At 44.8% G+C, this 15,813-nt stretch overlaps 1 protein-coding gene across 19 annotated transcripts in view; it reads right to left on the bottom strand.

The window, feature by feature from the left end:
• Nucleotides 1–15,813, bottom strand: part of DNM1 (dynamin 1) — a 68,978-nt gene that overhangs the window by 29,593 nt on the left and 23,572 nt on the right. For 15 of the 19 annotated variants that reach the window (XR_012765849.1, XR_012765850.1, XR_012765852.1 and 12 more), the window contains exons 2-10: nt 14,590–14,663; nt 13,280–13,429; nt 11,942–12,145; nt 11,314–11,412; nt 10,490–10,650; nt 9,236–9,378; nt 9,017–9,152; nt 7,761–7,828; nt 6,666–6,804 (exon numbers count right to left, since the gene is read on the bottom strand). Coding sequence is in view for 14 of the 19 variants with exons in the window: in XM_075439242.1 (XP_075295357.1) it covers nt 6,666–6,804; nt 7,761–7,828; nt 9,017–9,152; nt 9,236–9,378; nt 10,490–10,650; nt 11,314–11,412; nt 11,942–12,145; nt 13,280–13,429; nt 14,590–14,663 (1,174 nt within the window). In the remaining 5 variants the exon portion in view is untranslated. Of the gene's footprint in view, nt 1–3,288; nt 3,428–6,665; nt 6,805–7,760; nt 7,829–9,016; nt 9,153–9,235; nt 9,379–10,489; nt 10,651–11,313; nt 11,413–11,941; nt 12,146–13,279; nt 13,430–14,589; nt 14,664–15,813 lie in introns of all 19 variants that reach the window. The other 4 variants (XM_075439241.1, XM_075439240.1, XM_075439234.1 and 1 more) reach the window with 1 other exon arrangement.

Consider the following 15,813-nt stretch of genomic DNA (forward strand, 5'->3'; position numbering starts at 1 on the left):
TTCCCCACCACCACATTGTCTTGAAAGCACAAACTGGGTGTTCTCCATGATCGTTATGGTTCAGGCAGCTGGTTGCTTCAGAGACACACAGGCAAAGCTTCCTGTTTCCTTTGGGGGGTTGGCAAAGGATAGATGGGCAAGTTACATTAAAACAAAAAAACAGGAAGTTGGAAAACCTCTAAGCAAGTCTCAGCTTCTTTGCTTCAAATTAAAAAAACACAACAGTCAAATGAAAAACAAACACATCAAACCTTCCCCCCACCCCACTCCCAACCAGTCCAAAGGCACACACAGTGCAAAACAAGTTGTGATTTATTCAGAACCCAGGTCATCCAGCAATGTTCATGTGCAAAAATAAATTGACATCATCAATCCCCATGCATGAGCTTCCAACCCCAAGCATGCACAGGAGAAGCAAGGGTGGGCAAGGAAAGAGGACACAGACAAGCCACAGGATGTCACACCACCAGGAAACATGCAAGGAGTTATCACCAGCAGTACAAACAGCACCCAGAAATGCCATGACTCTGAAAGACAGGAGAGCAGGCGACCCTCCAAGGGGCTAAGTCTGTCAAGCCTGTGATCATGTCCCAGCTCAAGTGGGTTTTCAATCCTGTTTTAGCTGCATTTTCCTGTTCAATAAAGTACAAGCTCACAGCTTGTTTGGACAAACCAATTTGTCCTAATGTTCTTTAGTTCCCCTCTTTGCAGATTCCAGGAGTCCTTGCCAGCACACCAAAGATCAACTTTTAGCTGAAGGGTTGCTGACTTGCAAGACGTTCCTGCTCTCGTGAGATGCTGCAGTGCAGTCTGGCACAGAAGGTTCCTACTTTTGGAAAAATACTAGCTAGAACACTGTCCTTCTAAATGTAAGGGCTCACATGCTTACACCAGCTTTCTGTTGATTTCAGAGCTACTCTCCATTTAACCAACTGGAAGAGGCTCAGAATCAGGCCAGTCAGAACAGCTCTTAACTGCTACCTTCTCTTCAGCCCTCAACTTTGTCTAACAGTCAAGAAATAGTCAACTGCAAATCTCTTTTCATACAGGAAAGCTGTACTTCTGTAGCGCAACAAACAGATGGGTTTTTCTCCTTCTGTGTTCTTTATTAATAGTCTTGTATTACTCCATCTATGCAGCCTTATCAACTGCACAAATAACGAGTTCTTCACCATCTGGGGTGAAATGGAATAACTGTGACAGCACACAAACAATAACACACAATAGTTCAGGACAGCAACAAACCAAGGCTACAGGACTGCTAAGCTAATTCAAGAGGTGTTAGCCGAAGCACTCTTCCTTTCAAGAAACTTTGCAGGACTTTTAGTGAGTTTAAAGGTTTGGTTTTGTTATCTGAAATGCACCATCAGTCCACACCACAGCGGGCTGGGTATTACCTTACAATTAGCATCAGTCCTAAAGTAGCCTTTTCCAAATGTCTCCTCTAATAGCACATGCTCTTGTCCACATCAAGCAGTTAGGGCTATAACATGCAAGACAAATATTGCAAATCAACTGATGCCCCTGTGCAGTTACTACGCTTTGTCTTGCCCCATCAGAACCCATTTCAGGCTGGCTGCTATCCTAAAGTGGTCTATGGTAGTTACCTTCTACTCTTTCAGAGGGAGATACAGGCAAGATTAAGCTTCTCACATGTAGGCATTTGACTTTAAGCATTACTAAAAACCTTCCTTTTATTTGCCAGTACTATTGCTAGTTATGTTCATTCAGGCAGTTCTTTCTCATCTCTATTTAACATCTGCCTTCCTGGCCTTCCCAGCTTTTATTACAGCCATTAGTCTCCTACAACGTCACTGTTACTATCACCCTCCTTACAGGATATACCTCGTTGCATCACCTTGGAACATCCTCACGGGGTGCTCCACCATGTCACAGAATAAAATCCACAGTGAGTGAGTGAACGTCCAGCCACTCTCCTGACATGGTCCAACAGAAAAACTCAATTCAACACCCTTGGAGTTTTCATGATACTCCAGAGCAGACATCTCCAGACAGATACAGAAAACAGTGTAAGCAAACCCACCAAAATAAAAAACCCACAAGAGAAACAGGCTGGAAAGGAGTAATTCTGCCTTGCCACAGCAATCTAGCAGCAGCAGGATGGCAAGAAACAGACTGGGTAGAACTCAGAGCATGTCAAAGATGTCTCCTTAACAGGAATAGAGCTCACCTCCACTTCAGTACAACTAGATCTCATCAGCTCAGCTCTCACCTTCACTCTGAACTCCTATCAATTCTTATCTTCCCTTCCTTCCCAATTTAGGGGTATACACTGGCGAGTCTGGCTGTAACCCTGGAATAAGGGAATGCTAATTTTCAAGTTCTAAAATAACTCACGAAACAGCCCTTTCCAACTCTGTTTCCAGAACAAATTTCTGTTGTGCCACAGACATGCTTCTGGCCCCTCACTGCTAAGTTTAACACTAATTACCACATCTGCCTCTCTTTTTAAGGAGGCACATGGTGCCCCCTCCTGGGGGAAGCCAGCCTGGGAGACAAACCCACTCCTGCCCCAGCCTCCACACAGCATCCTACCCCCTCCACATCACTCAGGACAGTTCCCTCTCCGCCTCTTGCTGCCCTCTGCTAGCCTACAAAAGTCTGCACACCACCTCCCCCTGAACATAGTCCATGGAGCAAGAGATCAGTAGGGGAATGATGCAGTGGGTGTAATGTCTGGAAAAGCTTTTCCCCAAACCTCTCGGGACAGCAATCTTCTGTTGACTCTGAATATCTCTTGCAGAACATCTTGCATCTGAAACTTCTAATCAGCTGTTATTTTGTATATGCTACTGCTCAACATAGCTCTGCAGACAAGATGAAATCTGCAGACCACTCATGCTGTCTTTTTCTGGCTTTTTTTCTTTTTCTAGGGTATTGGGATTTTCTAAGGGGGTACCAGAACAAACAAGTAAGAAGTTCCAAACGCGCAGGCAGTGGCACAACAAACAGGGCTTGCAAAGGGTTTGATCCACACTGAGGTGAATGCCACTGAGGCAGACAGATGAAAAGGGTATGCTAGAATAATCCACTGGATCCCAGCTCACTTCTAAGCTGAAGAGCCCATCAGCTGACATCTGCTTCTCTTGGGCTACTGTTAAACTGCTCTTACACATGCAGGTTGCTGTTCTCCTTTAGATACATCTTTATATCCATTTTCTCTCACTAGGTTTTCTGGGGTTCCTGGGGTGTGTGTGGAGAAACAGCATGGAAGTATGTGGGAAGGCGCTGGGCATTGACCTTTCTTTGTATTTTTTGTTTCTTTACCTTTTCGCTACACTTTCTGATGGTGGATGTGAGCTCACTCACTACCATATCCACACACTTCAGACTTGGCTCCTTCAACTTCTGCACCTGCTTTTTCACTATGGCTTCAAAAGCGAGGTCAGGCGTGAAGAGACCCGTTCTGCATGGCAGGGGCAGGGTGGGAGGAAGCAACGAGGAAGAAGAAAGCGAAGCAGAGAAAGAGCAGGAAGGAGGAGGAAAGAGAAGGAAGGAGAAGGGAAAAGAGAAAACACAAGGCAAAATGAGAAGTGAGATTTTGGTTCATTCCACTAGTTTATTGAACCAGGTGAGCATTGCTATGGGGCCTGTGCACTGCCAAGTATCAGGAGAGTCTACAGACAAATGGGAAGTGGCAAAGGGGAATAAGGTAGGAGCAGCTGGGCTAGTGAAATGGTGAGCTGTTAAGAGCAAGATGAGTGGATGAAACTCCCCAGGGATCAAGTGATCTCCTCCTGAAGGAAAGCTTCTTTTGATTTCAAGACAAAGCTGCTTGCCACAGTGAGCCACTGCCTCTCTTCCTAGAGGCTCACCATGTCTCATTCCCCTTTGTCTCAGGCACTCCCCTTTCCTTCCCACCATGGTTATCTCCCCTTCATGTCTTCCTCATTCCAGCTGCAGGAAGCCTGAACAGGAGCCAAGCTAAGACTTCCTAAGGTCTGCCACTTGCATCTTGTTTTGGCAGAACTGAGGTGGATTGACATCTCAGTTTCAGGGAGTCAGACAAACTGTGCCACTTCTGCAGCATATTTCATCTTGCTCACCTTCCCTGCAACATCAGCTTCTGCAGTAAGAACACATGTACCCAGTATTCAGGAAAAAGCAAGCATGCCACAGGGCATCCATAGCTATATAAAGCATCCATTCTGCCCCAGACCCAATACAAGCCTGCTGAGGTTTATAAGGAACTGTTAATTTCCACTGATATTATTTAAGTGGCCTGTATTCTCAGGGGCTCTGCTATGAAAGAGCAGAAAGCCCACAGAAACTAAAGTTACCAAAATATGGCCAAGATTAATCCAATTTAAGACTACTGCACCCAAAGAAGTTTTTCAGCACATCTTTTATACTTTAGAGCTTCTACAAGGATGCTCTTTGTCATACAATCTGAGTTACTTGTTTTAGCATGAGGTATTAACTGCTTTGCAAGTGCTTTCAAGGGGACAACGTCCCCTTGGCATGGAAAGGGGACACTGCCTTTCTAAAGGTACAGTTAAGAGTCAAACCTAGGTGCCTGCAGCTGACAACCAATCCAGGGCTAGCTATAAATAACAACCACTTCATTTAAATAGGATATTTCCCCCTCCATCTCATCTTTCACATCTGTGGGTAACACCTAGAAGACCCCAAGCAATACCAGTACGAAAACTCTTGAACACATGTCATAGGACCTAGAACCAGTTTGCCTTTTAAACAGCCAAGAACGCTGGAATGTGTTCAGGATTCAGCTTCACCCAAGGGTCTCCCTCAAGGTGCCAGCAAAGCCCCTTTTGAGCAGAGCAAGAGCATTTCCAGAGTTAAGTTCACACCCTCTGACTCAGCAGCAGTCTCCTACTAATCCAATTGCCCTAAGCTCAATATACACTCTTTCCCCCACCAGACTTGGGGGGCCCTGCACAAAAGAAATATTTTAAAAGCCAGTCCCTTCCAGTACCTGAGTATCACCTGAATGACAATATTTTGTTTCTTCAGTCACAAAATTGTAACTATGACTACTAAAGCACACACAGAGAGCAACTAGCACTGAAGTCAACCATCAAATTCTCAGCAGTGGGATCTCAGCTAAAATGAAATGCTTTCATCCTGAATCTGCGACACTTCCTCCCATCCCTATGGTCTCTTCCTTATTTCCCACCCTGCTGTACCCACTATGCGATCACTTGAAGAACCTGCTGCTGTCAGAACAGAGGGTCTATTCCAAAATTGTCAGTAAAAGAGGAAAAGAAAAGCAATGGAAAACGAGGTGGGAAATGGAGGGAAGAATGCAGAGAGAGAGAATGAATGGGAGATTTTGAATAGCAACTGATATATGGAGAACAAATCATGAGAAGCTTCAGAGGGCATGAAAAGGAGGGCCCTTCTGATCCAGTTAGCAGGCGACTCTGGATACTTGGCAGCCCAAGGGCCTGTGCTTACCTGTCGCCAGGCTCTAATGGCAATTTTCTGGGTGCTCCCCAGTCACACACCCCAAGAGAGGACAGCAGGACAGAAAAAGGAAGCTCCTCCAGCACTCTAGAAACCTGAGCAATCTCTATCTGCATCCATTTTGGTTTCCCAGTCTGTCCTGGGGGGCAAAGCATGCGTCTGCATGCCTGAACCCTTCTATAGAAGCTCTTAGCCCTAAGGACTGGGCATTTCTGCAAGCGATTGCAATTATCACCACTTGGGCACCTTTCCCCACCTTTGCTGAGACAGGGTCTCAGACTCTCCAGACACCTCCTGCAATGCCCATTTACCTGCACCTGAATAGCCAGTGGCGATGCCAGTCTCCAGTGCCCGTACCACCCTTCCTGACTGAGGTGCCTTTTCACCAGCACCTAGCCCTGCCTGAAGCAGCGAGCCGTGGCTGAGAGGAATAGCACAAGTCTAATCTTGCTGCCTTTCAGCCCCAACCTCAGAAACAATAGCTGCCATATCCAAAGGGCAGAATCAAGACAGGTTCCCTCCCTCAGCCCCAACAAATACCAGTATGGGTTCCAAAAGGCAAAACCTGAATCCCTCTCTCTCAGAGGGCAGGAGGACCCCAGAGGTTGACAGACATTTCCAACTTGCTTCTTCTCAGCCATGTGCTGCTCTTCCAGAACAGGATATGGACCAAGCCAACCAGAAGCCAAGCCAAACACCACAGGAACATTTCCCTGTGACACAGCCCACAGCTATAACTGCTGCAGCCTCTGAAGTTCAGCCCCATACACACCCCAGCAGTACCCAAAGGCTAGTTTGGGATTAACCCTCTCACTTCGACAAGAACAGAGGGGACAAAATTTAAATCCCAGTTTCCAGCTTGGAAAATAAAACCAGATACTAAATTTAAAGTCAGTGTGGCCACATAAGAAATACTGCTGGTTTTAGAAGGGATTAGGAGTCATGCTACATACAGAGGGGTGGCAGGGACATCTCCAGCACCCCTCAGCTCTAAAACATTGCGGGAGCAGGGCCATGGCCCACATCCTGCAGTATTTCCCCTCCTGTTTGGCTTGTTGGCTGGATGGCCCCAGGCTGGTACAGCTCAGGTCTAGTCATGCTGAGGAGGTGATAGAAACACCGAGTGCGGCTGCAGGCAAGTCCCTGCCCAGACGACAATGCTGTGCCGCAGCCAGTGAGCGGGTGGAAGGTGCCAGCTCCATGCTGCCTCTGGTTACCTTCTTGGTGCACTGTCTAACGGTATTGATTAACTCCGAAATGACCATGTCCACGCATTTCAGGCAAGGTTCTTTAATCTTCTTCACCTGCTTTTTCACAATGGTCTCAAAGGCCATGTCGGGTGTGAAGAGACCGGTTCTAAATACCCAGGGTGGGGACAAAACAAGGCAGGAGGGGGAGAAGGGGCAAGGAGAACGTCACAGCGTTACACACACATCTTGGAGCAGGCACCGCCACCCACTGAAACCAGGCACATGGGGCTGAGGAGCGTCCAGGTTCCCTGGACAATCCCTGACTGGAGTCCATGGAAAATGGGGCACATTTGGCACCTCCTAGGAAAGGAGGTGCCAAGGGTAAAATGGATCCCAGCTGGACAGCCATGGCCAGGCCACCATTTCACCTCAGTCATCAGGCTTAAGGGTGGCAGGGGCTGACCCCTCCGTAGCATATTTGGCCTCAGTTGTTCAGCAGATGGGACGCCTTTTATGAAAGATTTTCTTAATGATTAGGACACTAATGTCCATTTCGGACACTCACCCTCCCAGGAGGGGCACGACTCAGGGTCTCAGGGCTGTGCTTTCTGACAGCTAACCTCTGCTGAGGGGAACACAAGTGTATTTGCTAACTGCGTCCTGGGGCCATTGGGATCCTGGTGACAGGCACCCGAACGCTCTCTCAGATCTCTAGAGGAGGAGGTGCTCAGCACCAACAACTGTTTTGAACAACTAATTGTTGGTTAGTATGGAGGTAGAAAGCGAAAACCAACATTTTAACCTTAACTAAACGAAAGAGTGGTATGGGCTTGCATCCTTCTTTCTATCCCTTCTTATGTCAAGACGCAAGAAGGGAGAAAATGTCTAGTCACCAAGGGAGTTTTACCTTTTAGGCTCCTGCAATTCTCAGATGGGAAGAGAAAGCAAACTGACTTGGATGATTGTCCCTACTCCCAGATTCAAGCCACTGGGGTAGTCCAAGGAGGTTATCCCTCCCCTTCAGCTGACCTACCGTACCTCTGAAGTCTTCAGCTCCATTCGGAAGGTCTAGGGGTATTTACAAGTATGCAGCCAATGGTCTGCCTACTGTGTGATACGTGCCTGATACCATGGATGTTCTTGATGGCATAGCTAATCTCCCGCCGCAGCTCCTTCTCATCAAACTCCATCTGCACCAAGAGAGAATTTTATCAGAAACTGACACTTATTTGCACAACCCCAGGATGCACAATAGCATGCTTTACAGAGAAGAGGTCCTATGCCAGCACTACCATGTGACAGATGAGATATTGGCCCAATAGTTGGATACAGAGTCCAGCCATAAAGCTTCTATTGCCAATGCAGACATCCTGGACAAATACGAATAGCTAAGGACCACATTCACAGATGCTAAGTCCCAGCAGCTCCTAAGGAGCTTCTTCGAGATAAAGAAATAGGACTCAAGTGCTAGATTGCTTTCTAAACCAAACTGTTTTCTCTCCCAAGATTTAGCGTGAGGTCTTGGCAGCTGTTTTTGCAGTGAACACCACAAATAGATTTACAATTCACATACTAAAATGTATTATCAAATACAAGGCAGGCTCCTGTATGTCACTCAAAAGGCCTTATCTTATTCAAATGCAGAAAAAAAGAAGAGGAAGCAAAATGAAGAAAATTCAGGAGTAGTGTAATTTGGCTCTCAAGTCTGTTCCAAATGACACTAAAAAAAGTTTTTCCATACCACTTCTGATCAGGTTAGTGTACTTCCCCATCCAAGAAAACTATCATTCAATAAAAATCCTCTTCAACTGTTCTGACAGTAGAAGAGTTTCTACACTTCCCACCTCTAGGCCATTGATAGGGGAGAGACAGAAGTAATCCCACATATAACTACACCCTCTTTCCTGCTTCTTGCACATCCATTAGGGCAACTTGAGGTCTAGTCTGGTGCTCACTATCAAGGAAGTAAAAAAGTTTCAGCACCATTTGTATTATGTGAAATTCAGTCCAAGCAGCTTTGACATATCTGCAAGGACATTCAGTCATTGATTTACTATTGTTTGTGTTAAAGGAAGTTATTTTGCACATTTAATTTAGCATTTAGGAATTAAGCCAAAGAAGTATTGTCATTTCACTAAGAGAAAGTTCAGCTGTGTCACAAGGACAGGGACTGATGGAAAGGTCAGTACTACGGGAACACTCAAATAAAGGATACAAAATAAGTGAAAGAGGTGATAAAAGGAAAAACTTGACACAAAGTAGTCAAAGGGAAAGACAGATGATGAAAGATACCAAAAGGAGTAGGGAGACAGGCAGAAGAGGTAACAGAGAACAGGCAAGAACACAAAGTGGATGTCAGCAGCACAGGGAAGCAGTACCTTCACCAGTTCAAAGGGGAAACGCTCATGGAAGATGCGGTTAATCCTAGCTCCTCCTGACAGCTCATAGGTATCAATTTGGTCGCCAGAGCCTTCGATACGTTTCTCAAAGTCCACAGCAAACTGCTGGACCATCCTGAAAGAAGACAAAAAGCATGAAGCAGAAGTCACAGCTAAGCAGTCACCTCCAGGAAGGGACATGCAGCTGAGGTCACTTACTGAAGCAGAGCTTTGGTCTTACGAGCAGGGTCATCAGGGCGAAAGTTCTTGTACTCCTCCACCTCTTTCTCAATAGATAAGAGCTGGCTTTGGAGCTTGTTCCGCAGCCCTGGCAGGGTGTCACGGATGTGGTTCGTCAATTGCTGCAAAAGCAGAAGTTTTAAGACGGTAACAAATCTCTAGGTGGTTACTGGGAAGAGTTTGCTACCTCCACACCACAAAATAAAGAGTAATGCTCCTCTCTTGCATGTTTAATCCTTCTGAGAGGTCCTAATAAGAAGTCTATCCCAGGACAGATACCAGTTACGATCTGGGTGTATTCCGCCTCCCCAGCTCCTACTTAATTTCACCCCTCTATTCTTGACCTTCTATTTTACCTTCCAGTCTGGTACAAAACTCCCATTCATAGAAGCCTGCTGTCTCAAGCCCAAGAATAAGCCTCGCATACAACTATTAGCATTCACTATGTACACCAGGGTAAAGGCTGTTCTGTCTTCAGATTAGCACACCACTGACACCCAAGGTGATGGTTAAGACTTTTTCAACAACAAGCTTGACAAGGCAAGGCGGAAGGAGCCAAAACCACTGACAAGGATCTCATAAGAGGGTTTCCACAGAGCACAGCTCTGGGAAACTCCTGTTTAAAGATGAATATTTAAATTAAAAGGAAAAAGGACAAAGTAATTCTTCACTTAAGGGAGTATTTCAAGGGAGCAGAGAGAGAAGTCATAAGCTACTACGGTATAAGACAGGAGATAAGATAGTCTTAACAGATGGGAAAATGACTACCAATATCAGATTTAAATCAATCTTTGCAGCTTACTGATAGGTACAGAGACCATTAGAAACATAGAAGGTATCTTTTAGCTTAATCAGAAAGACCTTGCGTTCTGATAGTGTAAATGTGATGAACCAACTATTGATTTTGCACCAGTGTCACTGAGAGACTAAAGCAGTGCCCTGCCTTTGGTGAGTAAGCTCCATTATTGACCTTAATGTGTAATACTGATACAGTGAAACACAAGTCAGGCACGCTTCATAGGACCTGGCACCAAAATGCCTTTATGACACAAAGAAGGAAGAGTTAACCAATTGTCACAAGTCTCACTGCAGCAAAGCAATTTTAAATATTTATCAGTTCATTGACTGCAAGTTTTATCTTTTCCTGTATTCTTCCATCTCAGAAGAGCCCTGATGGCCAGCCCAGTCATTCTTGTGACATAGTGGGTAGCAGTTCTTAACGGTTGACAGTACCTGGTTCAATACTTTCTGCAGGTAGGGGGTTCCCATGCGATCAGCCATGTGTCTGTAGGCTGGGTGGGAGAGAAAAAATTTTCTCTCTGCAGCCAGAGCTGCCTGAATGTCCTTCTTGCCATCAATGTCCTTTTGACTTCTGTTGACTACACCAATGTAACCTGTAAGAGTGGAGTTGGAGATCAGATGTTGGCAAGGATGAGAACATAAATGGGATTCAGACGGAGAAGGAAGCTACCCAGCATTGCAAAAGGGGAATTCTAGTGGCAACACATTATTAGGAACCAATTGAAAGAGTTTAAAACTAGAATTTCCTCTGAATGGCCCAGGTTCTGATATTTTTGTATGCAGGACAAAAGTGACTATGCAACTGAGAATCAGCTTATTTATTACTGTTCCCGCAATCAAAGTGTACCCTAGTCTCATTCGTTTGAGACAGTACGTATCACAGACCAAAACTATTTCATCTGATATACTATGGCAATCTCATCTAGATTAAAGACAAGAGAAGTTTTTTAGACAGGAGCTCCATTTTTGCAGCTTGCCTTACTAAAAGACATAAGGAAAGAAAAGGTAAAGATAAGAGCACAAGGCTACATTTCTGGTAGGACTACATATCAAGACGTAAATACCTAAGAAGTTCCTATTAACAGCATGACTGATCCCCATTTCCCAGCTTCTCTCAGTTCCAGCTTGGAAAAGAAATAGCTTAACCACAAGTTGTAACAGATGTCCCAGGAAGGGGATACGCTGGAGGAAGCGGATGAGGCCAGGACACCTCACATAGAGGAAGGAGATTATGAACACAGCATGAGGAAACACACCTCTACGCAGAGGAAGCAATTTATTTTCTAACACATCTCGTGCATCAGTTCCTTCATCCATAAGATCCAGCTTAGTGATGACTCCAATAGTGCGTTGCCCTATGGAAAACACAAACATAGTTGCTTAAGCAAACAGCTCATGTAATATTATCCTCTGTTCACAGAGCTTACAGATTTCCCAACTTGGCTACTCAAGAGCTCCTGAACTCAAACATTACAGCTCCTGTTATATCTAAGAGGCCATGAGAGAAAAACAGACAATAATCAAGCTCAGTTCTCAGTTATATCCTGCTGAAACATGCACATGCTGTGCCACACTACAGAGGGATTTTAGTGCAGATTTTCCTACTTTTCTCCCAGCAGAATGCAGATGACTAAAGCAAACAAAATGAAACCCTGCACCTCAACAGAATTGGGGCTCACACAAAGGAAGAAAAGGGGAATAACAAAAATTCTGTTACAGTAGCTGTTTACACTCAAAAACACCTCTCAGAAGAATGCTTGTTGGTGAAGATACAACCCAAGACACAGACAGAAGCCCACAGCTACTGGCCTAATCAGAGCCAAAAGGTAAAAAGAAAATCAGGCCACTGTCTGATAATGTCATGCTAAATTAAGCAATATTTACCTTGAGGATCCACCTCCTTCGCAACCTTCAGGGCATCAGAATTGGCCAAGTCGGAGTTGGCTGGGGATACTGCCAGGATGAGGCAATTCTCTTTGGTAACAAACTGCATGAGCATATCTCTGATCTGAAACTCGATGTCAGGGGGCTGGTCCCCTACTGGGACTTTTGTCATACCCGGTAGATCCACCAAGGTCAGGTTCAGGACTAGATGTAGGAAACAGGAGATAGCACAAGGGAGTGTTGAGGTAGGAATGTTCTGGTCTACAAGTACCACCTGTAGCTTTAATGTTTCCAGCATATAACAGGCATAACAGATGCACACACCGAAGCACACAGAGCTTTCTAGTTCCTTTTTGTCACCACTTAGAAGAACTAGTTGTTACTAGTAGTGATTGTCAATGATCTCATCACCCTTTCCTTTAAATCACTTGTTTTCACAATGATGAGTGAAACTGTGTCCTCAAAGTCCTTCCACACATGCTACACCGAAGGGGACGGGATGGCAGTACATTTTTTCCCTGCTTCATTACAAAGACTGAAGAGTCAGAAGACTTGATTCCATTCATTAAGAGTTGTCCCCAGTACTGAAGGGCTCAGTCCTGCCACCCTTATTCAAGGTAGGCTCCTGTCAAAGTCAGCTCGGCCTTCTCCTTAAGGACTACAACATGCAGCCTAAAACTGTTTAATTGTCTTGCTGAGAGGAAAAAAAAACAAACTAAAAATCAACACAAGTTCTACCCAGCCAAATGCTATATAGCACCAAGCTGCTGCTTTCAAAAAAATGCCTACACAGCAGTTCACATTTAAAGATCGCAAATTTGGGACTACACTGCTCCCTTATTTAAGCAAAATTCTTTCACCAAGATCAGCAGCATATGGCATAGTTCTCTCTGGGCAGTGCCTATACAAAGTATGTATTTACATCCAAACAGAAGGCAAGTGCTCTCCAAGAAAGCCCCTCTCCCCAGCAATTTTTAATTTGTTCCATTTATTTGCCCAGTAAGGCAGCATCAGAAAGCAGGGAAAGAGACAGCAGCTCTTCACTGTAAGGCCCACAGTGATGGAAAGGAACAGTCTCAGGACCAAGTTTCTGCACAGACATCAGTTGTTGCAAGGAGAAGTTCTGTTCGCAGTCAGATACTTCAGCTGGCAGACAAACCCATTTTAGCAGTATTGCCAAAGCTGGCAGTTCGATACAGCATGGCCCAGGCACGTGGAGATTGAAGTCAAACCCAAGCACATTCCCCATTTCACCTCTGTTTGTTCTGTCTTTACTTTGTGACAGAGCAGCAGCCTGCCCCATCTATCTCCTGGCTCAGGTGCTGCATCAGGACTCACCATGGGGAGAGTAGACTCGAAGATTGATGGGCACAGGGGAAATCCCTTTGTTGGAGCCAGTAACACGATCTGTTTCAGCCTCAATCTCCAAACGGACTTCCTCAAAATCAGTGAACTTCTTTCCTTTGCAGTGTAGGAACTCACCATATTCTATTTAAACAGAAGCAGAGACAGAAATAGCCACTGAAATCAGAGAAACACTCCAAGTGTAATGAAGCAAAACAAAACAGTTGAAGGGATGAAGTCTTGCAAGGGCCTTTCCCACTAGGACCTGGCAGGTTGGCATAGAAGTTACTGCAGTCACATTATCAGATCAATGTCTGAGAGAATTCAGGTGAGCCCAACATCTTCACAATCTAGCTTTTTTCTCAGCAGAGGTGGCATCCTCACTTGTCTTCATTCAAACAATAATCCAGGACTTTCTCTGTTGATACAAAATGAACTTAGCATGCACTTGCCTACAGCAGTGGTGACTTCCACAGCTACACTGGGAGATACCTTGGTACTCAGGACAACTTGGACTAGCTCTGTATTAAAGTGCTGGGGGTAAATAATGGTCTCATTACATAATGAGAACAGACTCAGAGTAAAAAACCTTCTCTTGACATGGCTTTGAATTGGCTGATGGTCAGGGAGTTTTGTGTGTCAGTCCTTGAATAGGCTAACCAACCCAAGAAACCTCTGTTTCAATTTTAAAAGCCTCCTAAAAGCCAAATTGTCTCCTTACTGCAGGTCAGGGGACTGTTGCGAATAGGTGAAGTTCACCACACAAGAGAGGAAGAATACCTTGAAACAATCACTTGCCAACTCCTGCATGAGATCTTAACTTAAAGGGGAACAGTAATGAAAATATCCTGCAAGTAAGTGGCAAAACCAGTGAACTGCCCAAAAGACCAGCCACACAACTCTGTAGGTCTTTCTTCTCCAGATCCCAGTGTTCTCACACTGGGTTTTCAGTACATGAAGTCATCTCACCCTCTTATTTCAGTAGATTATCAGCAGGGTCACCTGCCTGTTAGGTCTTATCCACTCATAAGAGTCACAGCTGCATAGGCAAACGAAAATTGTGGTAAGTGTATGCATGGAGCCTTGCCTAATAAATTAAAACAAAATAACTAAGAAGAATTTTGCTTCTGAACACTTAATGCATCAGATGTTGAACAGGCAGAACTGAAAATCAATTGCAGGTCATTTTTACTGGAGAAAATTCTTATTTATTTATTCCACACTGAGTGGTGCCACTGATCAAGTAAGATCTTTCTTGACAGACAGTGATCCCGCTGGACACACAGGGAATGCAGTTCACATACCTGTGCTGGCGTTTACCAGCTGCAGGACGAGCGGGCGTCTGGTTACGATGCCAGATCCACGTGGCAAAAAGTCCCTGAAAAGAAACAGGAAGTTTCAGATGAGTGAATGATTGTTTCCTTCCCTTTTCACAGCTTTTCTGCTTCTATAAGCATTCATGGATTCTAACAGGGAGTCTCAGCCATGGGCACAAAAATTTAAGGCACTAAAAACCAAGTGCTCCTCCTCAAGGAGTACAAGAGCTTGTTGTTCTGAAGAAGCCTCTACTCACAGCACATCCCCTCTAATCTTGTCAGTAACAGCTACAGCTCCTTCAACTCATGTTCCAAACTAACTAACAAGCCTATTTAATATCGCTGTCTGTACTTTGGAAAAAGATTAATTCTTTTTTGTCAGAAAAAAAAAAAAAGAGAAGTTGAAGCAGAGCCCATAAACTAGCGTGACTCCCTTTGACAAAATACAATTACCCAAACTGCAACAAAATCACTCACACCCTGCACTTTTGGGCTTGAGAGGACACCACATTGTTCCAGCATGCAAACGCCATGATACATCTGAAAGAACGAACAGCAGCCAAAGGCTTGCCTCCACCCAACATTTCTCCTGGCTGCTCAAGTTGTAAGCATTTCCAAGGCAAAAGCAGCAGCAGCTTCCTTCTATATCAACAAGAATCCTGAATTTTTGTGTACTGCAAATCATTTCAAATGAAGGAAGCCTTTCACTATCCATCTCCAAATGCTGACATAGCAGCCACAGCCCACAAGTTCTCCTTTGACTTTTCTTTTTCCAAATCCAAGTGCTTTGAGCAAAGCTAGGCATGCTCATTGCATCTGCCGATGACCTTGCTACTTTGTGGCCTGGTTTTCAAGTACTCAGCTGTTCGTGTGGCTCCGAGAGCCACTGAGCATTTCTGAAAATATTATAGTTCACTTTCTTGGCTAGTGGTACAAGCATCACTTCAAAACATGGCTCCTACAGCATGAATACAGTTTTTTTTGTTAAAAGAAGCCCTACCTACATCACTTGGGGTTCTGGCACACAATCCTCCCTCCCTTGACAGCTATGGTAATGAATAACTTTCCTAATTCAGTAGTGTTTCTGACTACTCTGGTGAATGAGAAATCCAGGGCCCTCCACTTTTCATGTCTTCCTCTTCATCCTGCATGAGCTTAACACTGACAAAGGAAGCAAAGATGAGGAATGAACTTTTCTTTTAAGATATTAGA

Source organism: Opisthocomus hoazin, chromosome 19, assembly GCF_030867145.1.
Source record: "Opisthocomus hoazin isolate bOpiHoa1 chromosome 19, bOpiHoa1.hap1, whole genome shotgun sequence".
NCBI lineage: Eukaryota > Metazoa > Chordata > Aves > Opisthocomiformes > Opisthocomidae > Opisthocomus > Opisthocomus hoazin.